Source organism: Lissotriton helveticus, chromosome 1_2 (genome assembly GCF_964261635.1).
Source record: "Lissotriton helveticus chromosome 1_2, aLisHel1.1, whole genome shotgun sequence".
In the NCBI taxonomy this organism is placed as follows: domain Eukaryota; kingdom Metazoa; phylum Chordata; class Amphibia; order Caudata; family Salamandridae; genus Lissotriton; species Lissotriton helveticus.
This window is the reverse complement of record NC_136058.1, coordinates 230505333-230522375: the sequence shown is the minus strand read 5'-3', so window position 1 is coordinate 230522375 and position 17043 is coordinate 230505333. Positions and strand designations below refer to the sequence as shown.

Sequence of the window (17043 nt, the reverse complement as noted above, 5' to 3'; positions counted from 1 at the left end):
TCCGGGTGGTAACGTATGACTGATCCTTTCCTTCAGGTATCATGGGTTGCTTTCAGGGCCATCCTTTCGAGGGCTACCATGCCCTCCCAGGCCGTAAAGTGACAATTACCAGAGGCCTACTTCCCCCAGTATGCACACAAACCTGACTGTTCTGTGCCCACGTTGGGCACCTTGGTTTGGCTCCCGAGCCCGTTGGTTTGGGAACCTTATTGTTAAGGGGTTATATGTTCGTAGAACAATCTCGTCTTGTAGCAACACTGAACTGATGTGGTCACCCGGGTGCTTCAGTATAACGCAACACACGGACGGTAATGGGGCCTCTTAATGTTTACCAATTGTGCACTTGGAATGTGAGGGGCATGGGGTCGGTACATAAACGCCATAGAATTCTGGCTCAACTGAATCGCAGGGGGACACAGATTGCTTGCCTCCAGGAGACCCATTTGAACAAAGATGAAAACATGAAGCTACGCAAGAAATGGAGAGGGCAGCTTTTCGCCACCTCCTATTCTGCGTTCTCCAGGGGGGCGGCGATTTGGCTCCGCAACTCTGTCCCTTTCCAGATGCTGGAGCAGAGAATTGATCTGGAAGGACGTTATGTGTTTGTGCGGGGGCTATTGGATGGGGATGCCATTATACTTGGTTGTGTGTACTCACCAAATGCCGGTCAAACAGAGTTTTTGTCAACTATAAATGGAGTGCTTGCGGGTTGGGCTGATCACCGATGGATAATTGGGGGAGATTTTAATGCTGTGCTCGATATTACACTAGACAGATCGCACCCCCCCTTGCAGGCCACTGAGAGCAGGAAACAGGCAGATGCTCTAACACGGTGGGCAGAGGGGTGGGACTTGGCAGACGCATGGCGCAGTGCGCACTCCCGGGAGAGAGAATACACCTTTTTCTCCCCACCCCACCAACTCCACACCAGGATTGATCATGTTTTCTGCTCCCGCTCCCTCACAGCCTCAATTGTCCGGACACAACACATGGGGAAATCTCTATCCGATCACAGCCCCGTTGAGCTCACTTGGCAGTGGGGCAGGTGTCTGGCCCCCATCCTGACCTGGAGACTGTCTCCGGATCTCCTTGAAGACTCGGTCTTCCGGTCCTCCCTGTCCGACACTATAGAAACCTACTTCTCCACAAATGAGAACACAGCCAGCTCCCGGCAGCTAGAGTGGGACGCTTTTAAGGTCTGTCTCAGGGGGGCGGCGATGACTACCCGAGTGGGCATGAGGCGGGTGGTGCTTGAGCAATTGAAAGACGTCGAGGGCTCACTAGCGTCCCTGGAGAGTGAGGCAGCGGGCACGAACGCACCTTTCACGCCATTACAGGAGGCCCACATTAGACATGCAGAGCTGCTGGAAGACCTACGGCTCCTAGATCACAGAGAATACACGAATAGACAGCATACACAGGCAGATAGGGCCGGTCCCCTACTAGCTCGCCATCTACGTGACTCCCCAGTATGCCATCCGATCCTAGAAATACTAGACCAAACTGGTAGCCCGACCTCCACCCAAATAGGGATAAATACAGCGTTTAAGGACTACTATTCCACACTGTATAGCCCCCCCGCCCCTATCAGAGACCGCGTTCGAGACCTTCCTGAGCGACCTTGACCTCCCCCGGCTCACCGACAGGCAATGCAAGGATCTGAAGAGCACCATTTCGGTAGCGGAAATTAGACAAGCGATACGAGCGCTCCCGAAGAACAAGGCTCCCGGAACAGATGGCCTCCCGGCTGAGTTCTATGCCACATTTCTTGATCTCCTGGCCCCGCGGTTACACTCTCTTTACTCGGAAGCTAAACGGACAGCCTCCCTGCCACAAACATCCATGCAAGCGTTGATCACATCCCTCTTAAAGCCTGGCAAGGACGGACTGCAGTTGGCTGATTACAGGCCCTTATCCCTCCTCAATACTGACTCCAAGATCTTGAGCAAAGTGCTGGCGTCGAGACTCGTGCAGTTCGTGCCGCAGTTGATCCATCCGGACCAATGTGGCTTTGTACCGGGCCGCAATATAGCCATGAATCTCAGGCGCCTGGCCCAGCTGATGCTCGGCAACCAAATGGGCACGAGCTCGGAGGGCTGCATTTCTCTGGACCTACGGCAGGCGTTCGATTCCCTTAGATGGGACTATATGTTTGCCACACTGGTGAAATTCGGGATACCACCCGAATTCATTGCCTGGGTCAGATTGCTTTACACCCTTCCCACGGCTAGAGTGCGTACCTCCAGCCACATCTCCGGACCCATAGCTATAGCGAGGGGCACCCGGCAGGGTTGCCCGCTCTCCCCTCTCCTATTTATCCTCGCCCTTGAGCCATTGCTCTGCAAACTCAGGACACTGGCCCCCCGGTGTGGTGTTCGGAGAAACGGGACGGCGCACATTGTATCCGCTTACGCAGATGACATCATATTGTATCTTCGGGATTTACGGGGCGACTTGAAGCCTATACCCCGAATTTTTGAGGACTTCAGGGCAATCTCTGTCTCACCATCAGCGAGTCTAAGTCCTATGTCTTCGCCTTTGCATCCACGGGCTTATCTACTCCTCTACAATTCGCCCCCCACGTATTCCAGGTGGCGGATATCACTTTCCGCTACCTGGGGATACAAATCTATAGAGAGGCGGACATGATGATAGACGGCAACCTTGGGAGGGCCATTAGGGCGCTGAAGGCACAGATTCAGTTCTGGCTAACACTACCCCTATCCATAGCCGGCAGAGTGGCGATTTCCAAGATGGTGATGCTTCCCCGCCTCATATACCACTTCACTAATCTGCCGTTCCTGATCCCGGCGGCGACATTTAATACTCTTGACACACTACTCACGGAACTTGTGTGGGGACATGGACGCAGACGCATAGGCCTCGCTAAACTACAACTCCCCCCCCGACTCAGGTGGTATGGGCTTACCGGACTTTAGGGCTTATAACTATGCGTGTCAACTGCAATGGCTGGCCTACTGGGTAGCAGGACGCAATCTTCATGAAATCAATGTATCGGAAGATGAACATGCCAAAGGGAGGGTGCATACATTACTTTTACCTAGATCGGATTTACCGAGAGACGCCCCACCACTCCTCAGATTGGCAGTGATGTACTGGCGGAGGGCACTAAGGTACACATCCCCCAGGACATCCTTTTCCCCCACGACCCCACTCCTGGGCATCCCACTGGGCTCGGGAACACTCTCGACGAATAAGCTGGTGTCCTGGCACCACGCGGGGGTGTCGCAAGTGGGCGACCTATTTGACGAGGGGCGCCTGCTATCATTCGAGGACTTTAGGGCCGCGCGCGGCATCCCAAGGGGCTCATTTCTCTTACACGCAGGCCTTCGCCATTATATCTCATCCAGGTGGTCACCCGAGGGACGGGAGCCTCTCACAAACCCTCTCACTGCCATGCACTACCTCATGGGTGCAGGCAGCCATCTGACCAAATGGCTTACTTCTAGCATTAAAAAGGGGAGGGCCATCTCTCTGTCGCCGCTCAGAACAACATGGGAGGGAGATATCGGTAGGCCCCTGAGAGACAAGGAGTGGGAGCGTATCCTTCGGTTTCCTAGGAAGGTTGCTAGAAACCCCAAGTTTAAGTTTATTCAACTGATGCTGCTACATAGAGCATACCTGACCCCACACCGCATTCATGTGATGTTCCCCGATGCCGTTGACACCTGCCCTTGATGTGACGCTGATGACGCATCACTACTACATATGCTATGGCAATGCCCTAAGTTGGGATATTATTGGACCACTGTCCATGACTCGCTCGAGAGGGCTGGCGCCATGTCCCATTCACCTTCACCAGAACATACCCTGTTAGGACTGGGACCACCGACACGCACTAGAACCGTGGCGGCACGTTTTACAGACATGGCCCTATTGTTAGCGAAGCGAGCAATCACGATGAGGTGGAAGTCACCCGCGCCACCCAACCCTGAATTATGGAAGGTTGAAGTGATACGATGGGGCAAAGCAGAAGGCGAGGCTTTACAGCGAGAGGAACGTAGGGGACTCCGGAAAATACAGATCTCACTAGATTGGTTTACCATAATGGGAGCGTTTGAAGCGGGGGATAACGGGGATGATGACGATACCCACGACTCTCCACAGATGGGGTGAACGTTCAGACTTAGGCCCTTCATGAACCTCTACGGCCCGAGGTGCACAGTGCTGGGGTACGGGTACCCCGGACCATCGATTTATTCCCCTCAACCCTGCCGGGGTGTATAGAACACATTACATATCAAAATGCCACGGGTGACCCAGATGTGAATACTGTGATTATATGCAAACTTAGAGAGTGTTGGGAGGGGTTACTGAGGGTGGAGGGTGGGTAGGGACCGACGTTGGATTGTTTACTTAATGTGGGTCTGAACAACAAAATGACAAATCGTTGCTCCTCTGTGCTTGTATGCTTTAAGCGGTCACGTGCATGTATTATCCTGATTATATTTGAGCTCCAATATGTATGTGCCTGCTCTAATTACTATGCTAATAAACAGACTTTCACAAAAAAAATCCCAGAGGAAGAGGTATAATTTCCCCATCTCTGTTACGAGAGACTCCCTATACGCAGTGGACTCTCTCAGAGGGGTCTCTGAGACTCCAAGGCCTACATACTGGATCCTTCCCCAAAAAGGGGAGAGGGAGTGCTTTGGCAAGGGTTGTCATACCATACCTCTACTGTGAGTGGCTCCCTTAGCGCTGTGGACTCTCTCAGCGGGTTCGCTGAGACTCCAGAGTATAAATATTGGATCTTACCCTAACAATGGGAAAAGGAGTGATTAGTCAAAGGGCACAAAAGGACAGGGGGCTAGGCAGTGTAGCAGGCAAGAGGAAAGATTCAGGTGAGAGGGGATAGGAGCAAAGTAAATAGAAAAGTCCTTACAAGGAATATTCCCTTTTCCAGTCCAGGCTGCTCCCACTTTGCCCCTCACTCTTGGATTCTTTTCTCATGTTCCAGGTTGAAGCCAGTGGGTTCAGGGGATTCTTTCATAGACTACTTTTTGGAGCGAAATAGGTCTCCATGAAGTGATCTGGTATCCAGTATTTGTGCTGGTTATTTGATCCTGGGGAGGTGATTCAGTGTTGGAGGTGTGTCAGGAGTTGTGTGGAATTCCCCAGAGTTCTCAGGGGACTCTGAAATTAAAAGTTTCTTCCATGAGTTGAGCAGCTTTTTTGCCTCTAACAACATATGCGAGGCTTCTCCCTTTCTAGTGAAATCAGGAACGGACTCTCTTTTTGCACCTTTGCCCTTCCTGGTGTAGATATTCACCAATAACGCTGCATCCTCTTCCTCTGGAAAGCGACGTTCAATACCGCCTGTGTTTCGAACTCAGCATTTTAACAACATTTTTATTCTTGAAAAGTATTGCAGCTCAGTGATTTCTTGTGAAAGGGTCTGCTTTGGCTGCGATACCACTGACCGTTCTCGCACATGGTAGTAGTGACAGCACTCCAGAATTGTGTGAAAACTCTCAAAGGGAGCCCAGTAACCCGCGGCTCTTGTGAAAAGTCTCTCTTCGCCAGTGTGAATCGGCTTCCCCTATGCCCACTAATTGAGGCGCTGAGCTCCAGGCGCTGCAGTCTCTCTGACAAAGTTGAGGTGCAGTCTAGTGGTCTCTGATACACCAGGGAAGGGTTGGCTATTCTGAGGTTCGAAGCTCCAGAGTCTCTTATGAATGCATGTGTTTTCTAGCACTCTTTGTTTCTTTGGGAAAAGAACAGTTTCTTTGGTACATGAAGCTCTCACATAGCTGGCACCTACCTCTCCTTGAATTACCATAGACTGCTCGACTCATGCTACCGCTGAGAGTCAAGTGCTGAAGGGGTAGTACTTGACCCATTACTCAAGAGACATAGTAGGTCGGACCCTGGGGCCTCAGCAGTAAAAGACCACAACCCCCACAGCTGAGGCCAGTAGCTCCCATTACCATTATAACTTTGTTTTGAGGAACTCCCGAATCCTGGTCTGGGGTGCCTGCCCCCAAGCCCTTTAAACTTTATAGGGCAACGCTCACTGTTTGGAGGTCTTCGTACCCCTTAATTGAAACCAAGGCTGTGACTTGTTCCCACTCCGCCCCTATCCTGGGATTTTCACCCACCCGCCACTCGGCCAGCTCTCGCTGTATCACCTACCACAATATGTTCAGTACTCCTTTATATGCCGCCGTATATTATACCGATAGGGGCTTGACATTTTAAGGCCAGTGGACCTCTAGGACCGTTTTGTCTACTTTGTGACAGCCATACATCCTGATTCACGCTTTGTGAGCTTGCTACACCACATATCCGGTGGCTGTTCCTATTGAATTCAGACGGCCCCCGAAATACCGGCTTACATACTCTCGCCCTGAAGAAGGAACTACATATATGTTTGTGTGTTCCGAAACGCGCGTAGGCGTTTTACAGTTTATTCTTTGTTGGTGTATTGTCGCTTCATTGTCTTACTGTATTGTGTATTTTTTCTTTTGTACGTTTGTACTTTTGTTAACTATCTAATGTCAGTATTGTAGATGTAGTGTTGTATATTTATATGAATAACAAAGGAGGGAGGGAGGGAGAGAAACAGTGGATTCAGTATCCCTAAACGTACTTTCTAAACAGAATAGAATCCACTTGGGAGGTGGTGGTGGTCCCTACAATGGTGGGTAGCACACAGTGTTGTTTAAATACCGCTCACACACCAACAGGCCCCTTGGTGTCATGCTTCATCATCGGAGTCTTTGCGCCCCTCTACGGGACGCGGCGTGCTACGACCGACGACTACGTGGGAGCACTTTCTGTGGACTATGTGTGAATGAATGTAGGCTACTTAAATGTGAGTGGTGAAGTGGTGAAAGTGATACTTAAAAAATACCTGGCTCATGGGGTAAAAGAGACTTTAATTAAGCCCCCGGCTGGTATTATTAAAAAGGGTGCAGTGTGAGGTTACTGGTGTATAATTATGTACATTAACCTCTTTTGTGCGTCGACATGCACATGTTTTGGAGTGCGAAACTCCTTCTCCGGGACGGGAAATGCACAAAGGTCCCCACCTTACTCACATGAGCCATTAGCGCATTATTGGGGGTTCCATCATGCTAAGTTCAGTGATGGTTTTGCAGGAGACCATCTGCCCTCTTCCCCTCAACGCGGCTCCGATGGTTGAGGCCGCGTTGAAGGGAGGAGGGCAGATCGTCTCCTGCAAAACCCCCAATAATGCGCTAATGGCTCATGAGGCAATATAACCTAAAACACTAAGTCTTGATAAAAACGCCAAATGGGCGCAGAGACTACGTGTTGAACTAAAATTTAGGTACATAACACCTATAGTTGACGCCACAATTTTTGTATAATACACTTTTACATCTACATCCATGTGAGTAAGGTGGGGATCTTTGTGCATTTCCCGTCCTGAAGAAGGAGTTTCGCACTCCAAAACATGTTCATGTCGTCGCACAAAAGAGGTTAATATACATAATTATACACCAGTAACCTCACACTGCACCCTTTTTAATAATACCAGCCGGGGGCATCATTAAAGTCTTTTCTACCCCAAGAGCCAGGTATTTTTTAAGTATAACTTTCACCACTTCACCACTCACATTTAAGTACCCTACACGCATTCACACATAGTCCACAGAAAGTGCTCCCATGTAGTCGTCGGTCGTAGCACGCCGCATCCCGTAGAGGGGTGCGAAGACCCCGATGATGAAGCATGACACCAAGGGGCCTGTTGGTGTGTGAGGGGTATTTAAACAACACTGTGTGCTCCCCACCATTGTAGGGACCACCACCACCTCCCAAGTGGATTCTATTCTGTTTAGCAAGTGTTGTATATTTAGACTTTTGCTACTACCATGGGCCTCTGTTTATGTACTGTCTGCATTGTTTGAGAAAGGAAAACTATTTTAAAATGTATATTTATGTGATTATCTTATCTATTTTTGATATTAATAAAATGTGAATTCATAAAATGTTGTGATGCTCCATATTCTGCGGGACAACTAAAAATATATAGTGTGGATGAATCACCCACAATAGTATGCCCCTGTGGAGGAAGAATTTGTTATTTTGCATGTGTTTTTCCCTGCTCTCTTCCTCCCCATTAGAGATTACAGGGCCCCTCTTACGTTTTTTGGCCATATTAGAATAATACATTAGTGCACCTCGACATGTCACTAAGACATGCTTCCACCTAGGGTAGACAATACTTACATTTTCCGTACATTTATTCATTAGGAGATTGATCTTCTTTAATCCTTAAGCAAAATATGTTTATTGCGCATTATGCTGTTATTTGTAGCCATCATTCTTTGCATTTGCACTGATTATATGTGTTGGGATAAGCAGGATTTACCAGCAAAGATTTTAAATGCACATTCTATTCTCTATGTCTATCCATGCTTTAACCCCTTGTGTGCTTCGGAAGTCCCCTGGCCATCCGACGTCACGGTGGGCATGTGTGGAGGACGCCGGGGGCTGTCCGAACTCCACACACTCACTAAAACTCCTGCACAGCGCAAAAATGTGTGCAGCGCGGAAAGGGTTAAGGAGGTGGAGGGCTATATATACCTAATAATTTATGGCACCAATTAGATCGGTATATATATATATAGATATATATATATATCTATATATATATATATAGATATATATATATATATATATATATATATATATATACACACATATACATATATAAATATACACACACACACACACATATATATACATATCATTACTTAACTTAACCACTTTTAGCAAGTCTATGCCTTTACCACGCATTTTGTTTTCGTTGTAATGACATGCATGGTAAAGGCATATGCATGGTAAAAGTGTGCGTTGTAATGGTAACGTGTTTTAACAGCACTTGCGTTGTTACAACTACGTTGTAATGGCATGCTTTGTATTGGCATGTGATATACATCATATATTCGTATCCAGTCCATGCCCTTGGATCACATGCATATCACTCCTGGCAAAACGTATAGCCCCCTTACTGTTTTCACCTGTAACTCATACACTCCGTGGTTCGCTCCACTCTCACTTTTGCGTAGTCCCAAAAGGACATATCATATGGCTATGGTTTTCCTGTGCATGCATGAGAAAATATGTGCAGATTTTAGAAGCATGGTATGTTACATGGCTGCATGACTTATAATACACTTTACCCAAGGTGAAAATGGGAGAACGGGTGTAATTTTTGGAGACAACATGGAGGAGAACACAGTAAAAATGACCAACGTCTGTGACTATTGACTGGGGAACTGAGGGGCTGGGATATCCCCTCAGCCCGTCTCTGAAGCCATGCTCCACGTCAACCAAATCTCCTTGAAGCCCTATACTGGAGGATCAAATTCTGGGGGTTCCCATCTCTTTGTTTTCTTAATTATTAAGTTGAACTCAATAAATTGTAGGCCTCTCCTAAAATCAATCTGTTTGCCAAGCCAAGGAAGCTAACAGTGTATTTTATGTTAATGTTACTTTGGGTTATGCTGACTTGAAAAACAATCCGGTTTTAGGAGAAACTCAACATATCAAACAGGGGCGGTGCATCCATTGGGGCGGTGGGGCGTTGCCCCACTAGCCACATGCCCCATTCAACTGAAGTTCATAACAATAATTACATTAATAAAAGAACTACAAACGAGGTCTCTTGTAGTTCTTTTATTAATGTAGTAAGTTAAATAACACTTGTCGCTTCGCTCGCGGCACTGGCAGTCAGCAGCTGATTGAAGGGGCGGGGCTGGATGTGGCAGCGGGTTGAGTGACAGCTGCGCTTAGAAAGCGCTGCTGCAATAGTGCGCATGCTCGATTTTGGGCTGGTCATTTTTATGACCAGCCTGAACATGCCTACTACAGCCAACCTACTACCATACTTGAGCCAGGAGAGCGAGGGGGGTCGGGACCGAGCGTACGAGGGTTGCTTGAATGCAGCAGCTCCCGGTCTCTTAATGGGCGAGGCGTCACCGTGCTCTAGCCAATCCTGGCGCTGCTAATGCAGCGTCTGGATAGGCAGAGACACCGCGCAGCCTGAGGGCAAGCATTTGCTGCATTGGGTGGGTGGGTGGGTGACATTTGCTGTGTGGGTGGGTGGCACTGGGTGCTGTGCGGCAATGTGATTGGATTTGGCGATCGTGATTTGTGACGTGACCGCGCAGGCTCCGTCACCGCACCAGTGCCGGCGCCCGCATGAGCCTGCTGGGTAAGCCGCACTCTTACAGTACTTCGCAAAGCTGCCGCTGGAATGTCAAGTACCACAAGCTGCAGAACTACCTATACAACGAGTTGGAGAGACCCGCACCTGGGCCTTCATCAACCACGTCTTTGTGTGAGTACCGGTCCTCTAGGAGTGGTAGAATTTCGCTGAACTGCGGTGGGTCTTCTGTACTTCAGAGAGGCACACAAGTTCCCCGTGCAGTGTTTATTCTTACAATGTCTGCCTTTACTGTACTGTGTGTCTCCTTTTACAGTAGGACCTGAGTGTCTTTATCTCCAAGTACAGCTCTTGCAATGTTTTAATTTTACAATATGTTGTTTGCGGTGATACACTCTACCTACGTGTCTTTGATGTATCTTACTTGGGAATATGGTGCCTTTTCCTCGGCCGTTAGGTGTGACTCAGTTCGGCTTACTATGAAATGTACCAAAGGTCTCTGTCTTATGCTTACTTTTAGCAGTGGGTGCTGCCTTGCAGAACTCAGGAGATATCAATGCTTAGAGTATCCTCCCTAACCGTATAACTAGGGTGACCAGATTCTCAAAACAAAAAACGGGGACCGGTCATAGACATAGAAGTAGGACTACGGTTTGCAGTAACCATCGACATAAAAGTAGGACTATTTGACAGCTGTCATAGACATAGACAAAGGACTACAATGACAGCTCCCTCCACAGACCGAGATGAAGCATTACAGACAACAAATCCGGGGTCAATTATTGGCACCCCTCTCCTTTACACAGCAGCATTAGTACTTTTTATTACAATGTTTAATTGGATGTAGTGCGTTGTCTTGTTGGAATAGCAAGAACATCAATTTAAATCTCCTTTCATCTCTGGTAGGAACGTGTTAAGGCAGTTCGGGGCATGGTGGCCAGCAGCAGAAACAGCGTCCGTGTTCAAGCAGTTCAGTGCTTGAACACGGACGCTGTTTCTGCTGCTGGCCACCATGCCCGAACTGCCTTAACACATTCCTACCAGAAATGAAAGGAGATTTAAATTGATGTTTCTTGCTATTCCAACAAGACAACGCACTACATCCAATTAAACTTTGGAAAAAACTTTTTTGAGCCCTGAAGAAGTCTCGATTGAGAGATGAAACGCGTTGGCTAAGAGAATCTCACTTGTATACTTGGATTTTAATGTTTTGGATCAACTAATAAAGAATTTACTCGGACCATCAGTGGACTCTAGACCTGCTTCTCTTGGACTGATCTAATTTTAAAAGGATGTTATGATATATTTTTCGATGAGTGCTGATTCCAAAATATTTTTGCATTTGTGGTTTGGGCCTTTGCCTAATTGGAAGTAAATAGGGTTGTACTCCCAGGTTTTCTGAGCACCATCACGAGATTAATAAGTTACGTTAATAACAGGTGCAGTCGTTTGCCTCGACCCTCTTGTTTCTTTATACTTTTTATTTACACTTTTAAGGACTATAGCATATATTTGCCAAAAATCAATAAACATCACAGGTTAGCAAACGCCAGTGCAAAGAGAGCATGCGTGTGCATGCTGAACCGGAACAATGAAAAACAGGGACATTTCTGTGTTTAACCAGGACACTGTTTGAAAAGGGGGGCATTTGAGTCACTTGGAGAAAAGTGTCAGGACACGGGGACACTTCTCCAAAAACGGGGACCGTCCTGGGAAAACGGGGACATCTGGTCACCCTACGTATAACGCCTCTTCATTTTCCGTTTACCGCTTGGTAGTTGTGCTGATTGTGAGAAGCCAACTTTAACTATATAGTGCTTGTCTTTAACCGTTATGTGTGACTGCGTACAACTCGCCGTACAACCCCAGGCACTAAATGTATAAGTTTGCAATGCGGTGGTTGCCTTTTTCACATTGTCTCTGCTTTGTATCATGAGTTGTATGTCTTTATCGGGTCTTTCTTAAAATGTGCATACCCTGAGTCTGACTTTATTGTGCGCTGTGAGGCAGCTCAAAGGACCATCCGGGGCAGCATGCTATCTGGGAGGTGCCTTCGAGCCAGGCATAGGCTCTGGCTGCAGAGAACAAAGTTGTAGGTAGTGTATATGCTGGTGGTTTATTGTCACATGCAGTGAGTGCATGGCGTATCATGGGCTTTGTTTGTCGTTTGGTGCTATGCTATAAAAAAAAGTGCAGAATTACGAATAAAGTACCTAAATACCATGATGGAGACACGAAGTATGGTCGGTGTGCACAGCCAGCAGCAGGTACCACTACCAGAGTGAAGTTGGAGCCTGGCCACGGAGAGATGCAGCGGTCCTGCTGCCTGCTGCTGCCCCTTTCAGTCGCGCACTGGCAGGAGGAGGGTGTAATGTGCATGTTGGGGTATGAGAGCTTTCCGTGTTGAGTGAGAAGTGTGCACGGCCCATGTGTCCCACGGTTGGTGTCTGGTGTGTGGCTACGCAAAGTGAAGGAACTGGTCCCAGTGGTAATTCTTACATTTTAATTCCTCTAGGCAGTACTGCTGTAGTGTGCTGTTACCTCACATCTACCCACCCCTACTTAGGGCTCTGCTGTTTGCATAGGTTTACTGTCAGCACTTTTCATTTAAGCATAGATTAATACTGTGGCTTAATTCTTTGAAATACAGCTCATATATCCAATTACATTTGGTTTTACATTGTCATCTGCTAGCTTAATATGATGCAAAACGTCAGTTATGTAAACTATTTGCAGGTACACATAATCTGTTCTTTGTAAGCATTAAATTCATTCATATAGTCGGGTAAATATTATACAAATAAAAACAATCATATAACAAAGTGGAAGACTGGTCAGGCCTCAGCGTGCAGTAATTGTCTCATTGTTAATGTTCATTCACCCCTCAGGAGGCATGGGCATATGCATTGTTGTGATGATTACTTTACCTGTCATTTTATTCACTTAATATTTTGGAGAATAATGAAGGCTGGAGCAAGAAAATCACTCGTTTTGTGGCTGTGTTTCTATTTCTAGTTCATTTCGGGCCATCCTTGAAGCTTTCACTGACTATCAATGAGGTTTAAATCCAGAGGTATGGATGTGATACAGGGTATGGTATGCTTTGATTAAAATTTGCTCGAAAATGCACAATTTTTCCACTCTTTTTTCAACCCCTTTTAGGTTGTTCGGGCTCGCTCGCTGCTACGGTGCAGTATGACAATCATTTTACCCCTCACCAGTTAAAAAAGTCAGCAGCCACCACTGATATCAAAGGCTGCAATTAAATAACTGGCTAAAAACAAAGACATCTCGGAGACACCAGAGAATTTGCTCCTGTGGCACCAGAGAGTTTGCTCCTGTGGCATGTTTTCAGGGCAGACATGTTTAGTCACTGTGTTTGATCTTCAATCTGGGAAAATATTCCAGACAGAAAAGCACACCTTTGAAACTTATGTTTGTATGAGTGTCTAGCAATGGTTTAATCTACGGCGTGATTAAGCGTATTTACTGAACTATATAGACCAACACTAACTGAATAACATTATTTGAACTACTGAAAACAGAGCCTTGGTGTGGGACATTGAGGAGAAGAAAAAGATGTAACCCTAAAATCACTGAACTCTACACTATTTAATCCTGCGCTCAAATCATGGCTTCCCCACTTGGCCAAATTGTGTGAGCTCCAGCCCATCACTTAATTACACTATTCATCATTTTCCTTATCAATCCGGTTTGAGAGCACATTGAAGTAACTCACGACACGACCTGTGCTCTACAAAAACCTCACTTATGTATAGTTAATATAAAATAAACTTGCTTAACATTTAATAATAATATGAACTATCTAAATAGAAGACATGAGAAAGTGATACATTTTGGGCAACATGTGGAAATTTCGTTAGGGCATAGGTTATTCCTGTTACATTTAATTTGAATAAATGTCACTCAATTCAGCGATATTACCGCATGCACATAATTGAGACAGCGACAAATGAGGAAAAATTGATTTTTTAAATGCCGAAAAGTATATATTTAATTTGAAAGCTGTTATATATTTTTTTCGTGATATCTCTGCCTGATTACCTCTTTTGATAGCACAGCTAGTGCTCTGGAAGCAAACCAAGCCCCTGGCTCGGATATTCCAAGGCTGCCCCTGGCCCCACTAGAAATGTAGTGCTTCTTGCGCTCTCCTCTGTGACGTCAACGGACAGGCCACTGTTAGCTACACCTCGACCGGCTGACCGAACGAGTCAAAGCGCTGGGAAATTCCCCTCCCCCTTCTTACCTCCTTAGCGTGACCAAAGAACCAGTGTTTGGGGGGTCCGGGGAAACTTGCAAAACCTGCAGCCAGCTTCCTATTTTGGAGATAGAGTGTGACCGCTTTCAGCAACAACCCGGCGACGCACAGCAAGGCAGCGGCCTGAAGCACCCCGCTCACGTCCAGGGACATCCCGAGGGCGCTCAGAGCGGACGCCATGGGGTTGCTACTTTCTCTCTGTTCAGCTTCCACCTGCTTTGCGCATCACTAGGGCGAGTACAGGGGGCCAATTGGAGTGCCGAGTTTCTGTCACACCTATGTCGGTTTATCATTCATAAAGTTCTCGCTAACTTAAACGATTGTAGGCGAAGACACAGCGCCACCTGTTGGAATTTTCCAAACGGATTGTCCCAACACCAAAGTATACAATAATAACCAAAGAGCACGTTCGTAGCAGCTCACCATTTAAATTATAATGTGTTCCTTTCGATATTCCGAAAATGTTATCCCGCGTTCCTTATCAGAGTGAATGCCTGTGCGTTTTATAGATACATGTTTGTGGGAGACAGAACACACGTGCAAACTTATTATTTTGGAAATCTGGGGGGTTATATTTTGTTTTAACACGTATCACCCTGGCAAACCGGTAATTATATAACTACAGTCCTACCTGCACCCCAAGAAGCAATCTATGGTTGGCTATGTGAGGTCAACGTTCCCCTCCAGTCCTCACAAAGGCCCTGGAATAAGGTGAAGGCCCTGCAGACAAACACAGTCAGAAATCCAACAGAAGCCGAATGGTAAGGCAGAAAGAAGAGATACCTGCCACAGCGTATCAAAGAGCCATCATCCATACAAAGCAAAAACTCTATCAGCAGCAACAGGCAGCTACGAAGAATCGCTAAAGGCAGTGACAGCAAGGTGCAAGAAAGAACTAAAGACAGAGACCACCAGGGAAAAGAGATGTTGAAGGCAACGACAACCAGGTGCTCAAAGTTAAGAGCAGTGACAAACTTGTACCACAGACAAAACTGTTATTCAGTCTTAAGAAAGAAGATATCGCTGTCCAACATCAGCCTGGGTTCGACCACCCACTCATAAGTCAAAAAGCAGAACATTGGCGCCAGATGGACTGCATGGATCGAAACGTTCAATGATTTCTTTGAAGCTCTAAAAGAAATAGATGAAAAAAAGATAATCAAATACTTAAAGAACTTTGCAGGCGATGGAGTGAAAGAAGTGATAAAGAAAATATCACAAACTGCTGGAGTATCGTACCGTCAAATCAAAGAAACACTGGAAGCCAAGTTCAATCCAATGCAGAATGTCAACTATGAAAGGTACATTTTTAACCAGGCCAGACAGCAGAAACGGATGAGTTTGTTGAAAGACTTGAAGCCCTCATCAAGCACTTCAAGTTAAATGAATTTAGTGAAGAAGATCAATGCATCTCAGAGTCATTAACGCTTTTCCTCTCTGATTTGCTTTAGACAACGCATGCTGTGAGAGACACTCAGTTTAGAAAAGGTACTCATGGCTGCAAGAGCTGAAGAACATTCGCATTGGCATACTGCTGATATGGAATCTGGAACAGCCCAGAATGAATCAGCGTTAATCTACTTGATCCCTCCCACCTGCCGACACTTCCCGACAGCCTCCGCTGATGAGAAGCGATTGCAGCTTTGTTTTCCCACCTAGGGGCTTTCATATTGCAGGGTTGACTCCTGCATCGTGGGACACAACCCGACCCCTCCTGCCTGCCAACACTTTCCAGCAGCCTCTACTGGTGATAAGAGATCGGAGCTTTGTTTTCTGACCCAGATGCCTTTTTGTTCCAGTATCGACTCCCACATTGCAGGACTATACCTGATCCCTTTTGCCTTCATACAATTCCGAGCAGCCTCCGCTGATTAGAAGAGATCAGAGTTTTGTTTTCCCATCAAGGCACCTTCTTATTCCAGTGTCGACTCCTAGATCGGGAGCCTCTACCTGATCACTCCCGCCTGTCTAGACTACCGAGCAGCCTCTGCTACGAAGAAGAGATTGGAGCTTAGTTTTCCTCCCAGAAGACTTCTTACTCCAGCACTGACTCCTACATTGTTGTACAGGTGCGGCCAAGACCTGGACCAAAGCCAGGCCCATCCACGCCCATCAGAGCCCAGAGGAGGCTGGGCCACCTCTTTTTAGCAGACCCCAGCTTAAGGTACTGTGACCGCTACTCCTGCCCTACGCTGCCGGCGGACCCTGTGCTGCACTGCCTGCTGCCCCTGCGCTGCGTTGCCTGCTGCTCCTGCTCTGTGCTCCTTGATGTCCCTGCGCTGTGCTCCCTGATGTCCCTGTGCTGTGTCCTGTCCCTGAACTCCCTGCTGTCGCTGTGCTTTTCTGCCTGCTGCCCCTGTGCTGCACTGCCTGCTGCTCCTGCGCTACCTGCTGACCATGCGCTGCCTGCTGTCCTTGGGCTGCCTGTTGCTCCAGTGCTGCACAGCCTGCTGCCCTTTGCAGCCTTCTGCACAAGCACTGTCTGCTGTCCCTGTGCTGCCTGCTGTTAATGCCTGTCCCTGCCTGCTGTCCCTGCACTGCCTGCTGCCCCTGCACTGTGCCGCTTGCTGTCCCTGCAATGCATGTTGCCCCTGTTCTACCTGCT

At 47.3% G+C, this 17043-nt stretch overlaps 1 protein-coding gene and 1 long non-coding RNA gene across 2 annotated transcripts in view; one reads left to right on the top strand and one right to left on the bottom strand.

The window, feature by feature from the left end:
- Positions 1-14702, bottom strand: part of LOC144799963 (cytochrome P450 4B1-like) — a 306599-nt gene extending 291897 nt beyond the window's left edge. Inside the window, exon 1 of the mRNA XM_078671608.1 lies at positions 14427-14702. Coding sequence (XP_078527734.1) covers positions 14427-14618 — 192 coding nt within the window. The 5' untranslated portion in view covers positions 14619-14702. The remainder of the gene's footprint in view (positions 1-14426) is intronic.
- Positions 1-17043, top strand: part of LOC144799974 (uncharacterized) — a 394349-nt gene that overhangs the window by 175155 nt on the left and 202151 nt on the right. The gene's annotated exons all lie outside the window — the stretch shown is intronic.